The 9,491-nt window shown below is 41.4% G+C and overlaps 2 protein-coding genes across 2 annotated transcripts; one reads left to right on the forward strand and one right to left on the reverse strand.

Moving 5' to 3' along the window:
- Positions 1 to 858: 858 nt before the first annotated feature.
- On the forward strand, positions 859 to 3,552 carry LOC105297583 (olfactory receptor 8S1-like). The gene is made up of 2 exons (XM_011368345.1): positions 859 to 1,631; positions 3,390 to 3,552. The coding sequence occupies exons 1-2, from the start codon at positions 859 to 861 to the stop codon at positions 3,550 to 3,552; spliced, it is 936 nt and encodes a 311-aa protein (XP_011366647.1).
- A 3,201-nt stretch (positions 3,553 to 6,753) lies between these two features.
- On the reverse strand, positions 6,754 to 8,510 carry LALBA (lactalbumin alpha). Its single transcript, XM_011368225.1, has 4 exons — positions 8,378 to 8,510; positions 7,870 to 8,028; positions 7,327 to 7,402; positions 6,754 to 6,814 (listed from the first exon to the last, which is right to left on the reverse strand). The coding sequence occupies exons 1-4, from the start codon at positions 8,508 to 8,510 to the stop codon at positions 6,754 to 6,756; spliced, it is 429 nt and encodes a 142-aa protein (XP_011366527.1).
- Between the last annotated feature and the right edge of the window lie 981 nt (positions 8,511 to 9,491).

Genomic DNA, 9,491 nt, shown 5'->3' on the forward strand with positions numbered 1-9,491 from the left:
AGAATAAGCCAGTTTTCATGGACTCTCATGTTAAGTCCTAAGATTACAGTGCAAACAGTGGAGATTACAGATTCACAGAAATCCTGGAATGAGAAGGCCTTGGAGCAACTGATATGCAACAGCCCTCACTTCTATTTTGAAGACTTCTTCCTGCCTGGCTTCCATGAAACCAACACCCTGTGTGCCACTTCTGCTTGAGTTGACACAGAAGGGGAGATGGAGTTTCTGCTTAGTACCAGAGATACCCAAGGAAGATCGTCCCTCAATCCTTAGAATTTCTAAATTGGAATGGACTTTAGAAACCATACAATTTTCCCAAATTGTTTTTCTAATGAGACTTTTTTTTATTCACAGACTTACAGTGGTAAAGAAAGGTCTTATATCATCATCAGGTGTCACAACCCCCTTATTGATCATTCAAATATTCATCATGGTCTGTCAGCCAGGTAGTCAACCAAAATGTTTATTGCTTACTCACTATGCTGGTCAGCCCTCCTGTGGTTTGAACTTGGTTCCTTTTGGAACTGAAGGACAGATAGCACTTCTCGGTGCTCTGGCATCTGTTCCTAAATCCCTTTCTTTCTGTCTCCAGTCTGGATGACCTCTATTCTCTTCTTTCATTTCTAGGTCTAGTTCTGTACACTCTTCCTTCCCATCTTGGCCAATGGGTTACTGCCCTGAGCTGGGAAGGGCTGATGAGATCTGACATGGCAGGGTTGCTGCTGCTACATAATCTGTCCTGGGTCAGCCGTGAAGATTTACTCACAATGCCTTATCCTCAGACATGTTCTGAAATTGATAACCCATTTAAGTATTCTTTTCTGTTCTTGTCCCTCTGAAGGAAAACTTGAATGCTCCATGGAAGTTGGCAACATAACCACAATCACTGCATTTGTTCTCCTAGGAGTATCCAACAACCCCCAGGTCCAGGTAGTACTCTTTGTTCTGTTCCTGGTGATTTACCTCCTGACCCTCACGGGGAATCTGCTGATGCTGCTGGTGATCAGAGCTGATTCCCACCTCCACATTCCCATGTACTTCTTCCTGAGTCATCTCTCTTTCCTGGATGCTTTCTATTCCTCCATCATTGTGCCCAAACTACTAGAGAACCTTCTTTCCAAGTGGAAGACTGTATCCTTCCTTCAGTGTTTCACCCAGATCTCCTTGGTCATATTTTCTGGAGCTACAGAAGCTTGCCTCCTTTCAGTCATGGCCTATGACCGGTTCCAGGCTGTGTGCCACCCTCTGTTATATGTGGTAACTATGGAAAGGAAGTTTTGTACCAGCCTGGTGGGAGCATCGTGGGCCATAGGAATGGGGACTGGCCTAGTTAACACCTTCCTTCTGGCTCAGCAGCACTTCTGTGGCCCCAACCTCATCCACGGTTTCTCCTGCGAGCTTCCCCATGTGCTCCTGTTGGCCTGTTCTTACCCCTATGTTAGCATTGCCTCCATTCTGACCACCATGGTGATCCTGGGTCTCGGCACCCTTGTCCTATTGCTGGGCTTCTATACTCGTATCATCATGACAGCCCTGGGGATCAACTCTGCCACTGGTCGGAGCAAGATCTTCTCCACCTGCTCTTCTCATTTTCTTGTGGTTACCATCTTTTATGGTTCAGGACTTTTCAGGTATGTCATACTATACCACCTGAATGTAAATATAGGATATTCCTCAGCCTAAAGTGGTCTTGGCCTGTAGAACAAAGAGTTGCAAAGTAGCAGGAAAATAATTGTACTAGAATTCAAAGGGCCTGAGTTCTAGTTCCAGCTCTGCTCTGGACTAGCTGTGTGAATTATGAAAAATCCATTTTCTTTCTGAGGTTTCAGTGGTCTACTCTGAAAAATGAACTTATACAAAGGCTAAAGATTTTCCTACTTTCATGAACCTATGATTTGAGAGTCCTCAAAAGGAAATCAGGGAACCTTTAGTAGAGTTTTATTCAGTACAAGACAAAAAACAAACATGTCATCCTAGAAACAGATGCCATGTTTCTTTTCTGCTAGAAAATGATGCCTCCAAAGTCTATTTACTATAACTATTTATTAGGCACCTACTAGACACCAGCTGCTTTACATGATCAATTTTACTACATATCATGCTACAAAAGAAATATTATTAAACCCATTGTCAGGTAAGGAATCTGAGTTTCAGGAGTAACCAGGTAATTTCTCAAAGGTCCTGGAATGAGCTATTAAGGGAGCCATAATTTAAACCAAGTCTCACTGACTTCAAATCTCATGTTTTTTCCTACCATGCTTTTCTCAAACCTGAACAGCTCTAGCTGATGAGTCCCCACTTACTAAGAGACACAATAATTATGGTCTGTGTTCTCTATTAGTAAAATGGAGATAGATTTGTACAAATTGCTCCATGCTTTTCTCACCTGCTTGTGACTTAGAGAGAGGTCAGGGTGGGAAAGGATGATAAAGAATAGTCTAGAAGTGCTCATCTGAGCCTGTAGACAAATCTCCCCATTTCTCTCTGTCTCAGTTTCTTCATATGCCATAAGAAGACAATAAGATTTCTCCTACCTACCTCACAAAAATGTTAGGAGAGATAAATTAGATGATGAAGAATGATAGTAAAATGAATATCTTTTTTAACAAAGCACACCAGAACCCACAGAGAAGATTTCCAATGATGATGGCATCATTGCTAAATAATAATAATAATAATGCTTTTTTGGGAAGTACTCCCAGGGATACTTAACAAATCATCCAAAATTTTAATCTTATTATTTTGGATTTCTATCTTGTGCTTAATATTTTATCTTCCACTTTATTTACCAGGCTTTGCTTCTTTCCTAAACCAAAGAAAAATGCACCTAAAAAGACAAATGTTTGTTGCATTTAGCATTATAAAAATAATGTGCTATTATTCTGAGGGTAATTTCCAGAGCAGTGAATGTTATGAACAATGGCAGCATTATTGGACTAAGTATACAGTTTTGCAAGGAATAGTCATCACAAGATGAAAACATACAGTTGTATAATAGAAAAAAGAAGATTTTAAAAATCCTCATATTATCATTATAACTATTAAGGAAAGACACTTTGAAGAGAATGAAGTGCTACAGAAATGCATGAAATTATTATTAGTTCTATTCTAACTTGCAATACTTGATATGCTGCAGAACTTCCTTTTATCTCGGGGTAGCTCCTATAATGTTTTGCATGAGATCATTCATGTTTGAACGCATTTGAAGGCAGAAACGAGTGACTTCTCACTTATCATACAGTCATTTCTAGGTGCTGTACCAGTGACAGTCAACTCAGCTCTGAGGACCCTCTTTGCAGAGTCTCTAGAATAGGATGGACCATGGTGGCCAAGAGTATTGTGGCCATTGTCCTGAGCTAAGTTTATTCCTTTGTGCAATTCCCTTCAAGGTATATGATTCCAACGTCTGACTCAGTCCTGGAGCAAGTGCTCTCCCTGCAGTACAGTGTGGTGAGCCCACTGTTAAACCCCTTCGTCTACAGTCTGAAGAACCAGGAGGTGAAGGCCGCTCTGAGGAGGATGCTGGCCAGGAAACCCAGACTTACCTTCTAACCCAGGCTCCACTGCCTCACCAGGAGGAAAAGTGATGGGAAAGAAGAGAAGGCAGGAAGAGCTATCATCATTCAGCTATCTCGGCATTCATTCTTTCCTAAAAAAAAGCCTTAGTTCTTCTGACCCCAGTGCCCCCCGCTGCCTAGTCAATCAATACAGGGAAACTTTCACAGACCAGATAACACCGATCCACAGTGGGCCCAGTCACCACACAAGAAAATCCTCACAGATTCACCAGCCATTTCTACAGCTATTGCTTTTTCCTCTCATTTCCTGTCTTTTCTACCTTTCCCCTTTCTGTCTCTCCCTCTCTCTTTTATTTTTGCCTATGCACAAAGTGTAAATCAACCTATTCAACCACTAGAAAATATCTCACTGCATTCTTGGAGAGTCCCATCTTGGTACTATAAGACCCAACTTCTCCTATGTTCTCATCCCAAAAAATTTCTGGCAAAAACTATAACTCCATAACTTAGAAAGAAATAAAATAAAATAGTGTTTCCTGTTGTCTTTGTTCTTAGCAAGTAACATTTAAAGTAAAGCCTTGCAAAATAACAAATCCTCAATAACTATTTGTTGACAAAGTAAAGAATGAATAATGGATGCGTCTGAAGAGTCCTTTCTCTTTGATGATCCTAGAAAATGGGAAGAGGTGAATATCCTCCTCTAAAGTATAAGTCTTGGGAGCAAAGCCTCTGTCTAACAGCTTCTGTATCCCCAGTGTCTAGAATAGTCCTGTCACCTAATAGGTTTTCAATTAGTTTTAGATAAGTGGGGGGAGTGAGAGAAGGAACATATGAAAAAGAACATTTAATTTTATCCAGTAAAATTCTTTAATTGACAACAATATAGATGTCAGGGAAAAACAGCAGGGAGGAAAAATTGGGATAGAAAGTGAGAAAGAGAATCCATATTTGGGGGCGTTGTCCTGAGTCCTCCTCACACAGAGCTCTGTGAATGGTGTGAAATCTAGCAGCCTCTTCCCTGAGCCTCCCCACCACCCACCTTAGCCTAGACCACTTCAGTTCTCTGCCTGGTTCAAGACGTTCCAGGCCTAGAGGAATGAGGAGAATGAATGCTCAGCTGTCATCCCACTTCCCATTCAGCTCCCAAAAAAAGTTCTCAGGAAGAAAACAATAGCTGTTCCAAGTCCTCTTTCTACCCAAAGGCCAAGAGCTCTGCGTTAGTCAAGATTACCTCCCAGCTAGCTCTTTGACTTATCTCTTTCCTTGATCCTCTGACTCTCATATTAAGATCCTCTCTGCAAGTAAATTTATTGTCAGTTTCTTTCAGCAATCTTCAGCCTGTAAAGATTACAGCTAGCGTCATATATGATATACCTACAGGTGAAATTCCTTGATCTTCTCTGTAAGATGAAGGCTGGGGCTATGGGGCTGAAAAAAAACAACCCTAGTTTCAGCTGCATTCCTGCTCTGGCCACATGATGGAGCTGGCCCCTTATATTTTCCAGAGCATATGACTCCCTGAGGGTATAACTGTGGCAAGATAATAAAAGATGTGTGAGCTCAGTGAGAGGAATGGCCATCCAACCCTTCCCTCTCCCATCCGCTCATACACAGGGGTTACTCCTAAAACACTGCAGACTTGAGGAAAAACCTTGTGTCCCATAATTAGGAAGAGAGTGACATTCAATATCCTGGAGAGACACATCACATTGTGTTTAAATTCACACTAAAATATATGATGAATATCAAGTTTTTTCCTGAGAGTTTGTTTTCATTAAATATAGAGGAAGGCTCGCCTCTCCACCCTTTGCTTGGTCTTCTAGGTCCCTAGACAGGCCATGGGAGCCTCATCTGGGAGCTGCTGGTCTCTGAAACAAGAGAAGTAAGGACTGATTGCGTAAAGCCCCAACGGGTTTAGGCGGCGAGAGAAGTGTAATTAGCTATATTAGACATCTTAGGAAAGCAGGAGGAAGAAGACAGAAATTAGAAGATAACTCAGCAATTCAGAAATGTGGTAAATTAAATTGGAGTCTTGGAATGTTGGATTGTCAAAGGAGGAAGAGATCTCAGAAAAACCACCTAGATCAAAACTCTCATTTTAAGATGAAGAAATTGAAGTATAGAAGACAAAGATGACTGGCCTAGGTTTGAACCATCAACAAGTAGCAGAAACAGACGTTAGGACTCAAATCTCCTGATTTTCCTTCTTTCATATTTCTCATAATCATTAGAATGCATAAAGTTCTGTGAAAATCCTCCTTAAAACCAAGCAAAGCAGCAAGGAGGAGTAATAAAGTGCAGGGTCCAAAGCAAAGGGCCCCAGGTGTTCAGATTCTTCCACTGCTGAGCTGACCGTGTCTTTTTTTCTTACCTCTGGTTACCAGAGACAGTTCCTCTCACAGCTCTTTGTGAAGGATATTTCCTTGTCTCAAAGGTAGAGGAATCGCTCAGCCTCCTCAAGTCACCCATTTCAGATTCTCGGAGCCCTCTGCCTTTGCTGTCCTTTTCCCATCCCACATCTCCACCTGTCAAAATCCCACCCTTACTTCAAAACCAATTTAAATGCCACTCCTTTCATGAATTCTTCCTTGATCCCTTTTTTCCCCACACATACCCCCAAATATGAATTCTCTTTCCTCTTATGAGTGCTCAGGGCACATTTCTAACCTCTCTCATGATGCTTATGACACTATCCCTTGTATTATAATTATTTATTGTTTATCTCATCTCTCTTGCTAGTCCTTTGCTAACACTTTTAGCCAAACTTTGAATCACCTCTATAGTACCTTGAATATGCTAGGTGATTCATAAAAGTTTGTTAAATTGAATTGGTACAGAAAAGAACCTCCATTTTTCTAAGTCCAGTTTATTTCCTCTGTAGTAGAGATAAAAGGAAACCATGAACTATGGCTTTAGTGTCCACCCACTTACCCTATTTCCTCCCTCTCCCCTCAGGAAGAAAATACAGCCAGTCACTCAAAATCAGGCCCTTTATTTAGGATAGAGGTGGAAACCATTGTTGTAGTGAAAGTGCCATCAGGGCACCTGAGCGAGAGTCAAAAGTCCAGTGCACCAGTCACACACCCTTGGAGAATAGTCCTCAAACTGTCCAGTGGTGTCACTACAGGTCTCAGAGACAAATTAGCTTCAGGGGAGTAGAAAGATGTGAACCGAGGTAGGGGAAGAAGAGTTCCAGGGACATAAAGAGGGCAGAAGCAGCAAGGACAACAGGCATTTACAACTTCTCACAGCGCCACTGTTCCAGCTTCTCAGAGCAGAGTGGTTTATGGGCCAACCTGATAATGGAAAGGAGACAGAGCAAGTTGGTTGACTGGATCTTAGCTCCAACTTCCATCTAGCTTTATCCCCAAGAGTACCGAAGTGGAAGAATATGGGAAAATTACAGAAAGCCTTCTAGCCAGATGGAAAGGGACACTGGGCCACCTAATGGGGTAGGGTCTATTTTTTAAAGCTCCAAGAAAATTGTAGGGCTAGAAAAGTATACAGTAATACCAAAGGATGCTTTAGGGTCTAGGACTAAACAAGTAGAATTAGATGTCTGAGTCCAGGTGAAAGGAGGCTGGGCTTCAGCCCTCTATTAGGGAACTCTTGTTAGGAAATTGCCAAACAAGGGTGGAGTGAGGGGGTTTTAAAATTGGAAACCTGAGTCTGCTCTATGAGTGTTGTTTAAGAGACTATATTCTAGATTAAATTACCATAAGACAGGGAGAAAGGAGAGTCTTGCTGAAGCTAAAGGGATGAGAAGAAAGAAGGGAAGGAGAAAGTAGAAAATAGAATGGGGATTCACCAATAGTCGATTCCTTCACTATCCAAGATCTTCTTGGCACACATCACGTCATCAGTAAGGTCATCATCCAAGAACTCTGGCAGGAATTACAGGGAACAAAATGAATGTGCTAAGTATTATCCAGAAAGGTAATGAGTTTCCTTCTTCCCTGGATCTAGTAAGTCTGGTCTTTCTCTGAAATGAAGACTTATGTCTGTTGCCTTTCTATATGAGAAAGCCAATTCAGTAATGCCTCCTCCTAGGTGAGAAGCATCTATGGAGGAATTATCAATTTCATTAACTTACTCTGAAAATGCAGGATATTACACTTCAAGATTCTCAGACAGCTCAGATCACCAACCCATAAATTTCAGAAGATAATCTGGGGATTTTGTGATCCTGAAAAATTCTAACTGCCTCTTACTCAGTATTGTCAATTCAAGTCCTACAGTTGATGTGGAGTCAAAGGCAGTGAATCCAGAGATGTTCTGGACATCAAAAAGGAGATTATCCCAGGGGTAGACTCCATAAAAACAGAGAAGCAAGGTAAAAGAGGCTACTCACTATCACAAGAGATGCCACAGATGTTTCTTGACTGAAGTTTCCGATTGTCCCTACACCAAAGTTTGTTATTGATCTGGAAGAGTCCATACTCTCTCTTTCCATTGTTGTTGATTATGGTTTTTGTGTCATAACCACTGCTATGAAATATGGTACAGATCCCTGAGGGAAAAAATGAGAAAGTTATCATAGAGACATCCAGGCACAGCATAAATAAGAACATGTATTCCCAGAGAGAATAAAGTTCTCCAGAAAATCTCCAAATGTAGCAAAGCAGAGTATCTTGATGAGATGTAAAAAAAAAATAAAATAAAAGTTCCAAAAAGGATTAGACAATGGAAGATGGAAAAGGTAAGAGAATAAATGTATTAAAAGAATGAAGAGATAAGCAGAGAAGATAAGAGGATTATTAGATAATTGAATGAAAGCAAAAACAAAAAGAGAAGGAAAAGGAAGGTAAAAGAAAGGAGCAGATGAAAAATGGGACAAAGCAAGGCAGCAGAAAACTCACATTCCGGTAAGGTGATGCCTCCATAGCCATCCATATCTTTCAGCACCTGGGACAGCTCACATTTGGTAAATTGCTTGGCCTGGGTGGCGGGGAACAGAATGCCCACCAGAAGCAGAGAGAGGAAAGACATCATTTTGGCTGTCCCCAAGAATCTGAAATGGGGCACCACTCAGCTTCACCTCCTTTTATTCATGGAGAAAGCCTCAGGGGCCCTGGCATCATGCCCTACATCCAGGAAGAGGATGAAGAGAAATTGGTTGTGCCACACAGAAACCGTGAGCCTGCCAACTTACTTCCGTAATTTCACCACACTCTTCCTTCCCCCTCCTAATCTCTAGTCCATACCAGGTATTGTTTGTTTTTTTGTCCAGAGAGAGTTCCAAGCATGATCTTCTTTCTCATTTGGCTTTGCTTATACCTTTGTTTCTCACAGGGTTGGTTCTAGGAAGTGGCATGTCCCCAGTCTACTTCAGGAACAAAGGGGGCCTCAGGGATAATATGAGTGAGGCAATCAGAGCACACAATAAAAGTCCACGGCTAACTCCCCTTTCCCCTAAAGACATACAGAATACGTAAAAAGAGTGTGAGCATATGTCATCACATGCTATGGTCCCAGGATCAGAACTGGCACTTGTCCAGTCAACCCAGATATGGTACAAAGCCCAGGAAAAGTCCCTAGATATGGTGGCTGGCTCATGGCTGAGGGCTCAAGAATCAGGATAGAATATGGCAACACAGACTCTGAGAATCCGATATAATTTAGATCTAGAGACTTCTTACTTCAGGAAAATGGAGAACTTGAAAAGTGTGTTTGACGGTATCTAGCTATCCTATGAGCTATTATCAGGCTCCTAGCCCAACCACCACTGCTACTAAATGATCTGATTTTACACTGTCATTAATTAAAACATCCTGTAAATCCAAAACTAATAACTTGTAACAGATTTGTTGTATAGGAACTTGTACACACCTTCAAAGTTAGCCTCTGTAGGTTAAAAATAGAGTGAGCCAAGACAATGAAAAGACTGGAATTTAAGTATGTTAAGATTAGACTGGGATATATATGGAGCTTATAAAACAAGATTCTGGATCTGGATCTGAGCTTTAAGATCAG

Source organism: Pteropus vampyrus, unplaced genomic scaffold (genome assembly GCF_000151845.1).
Source record: "Pteropus vampyrus isolate Shadow unplaced genomic scaffold, Pvam_2.0 Scaffold140, whole genome shotgun sequence".
NCBI classification, from domain to species: Eukaryota; Metazoa; Chordata; class Mammalia; order Chiroptera; family Pteropodidae; genus Pteropus; species Pteropus vampyrus.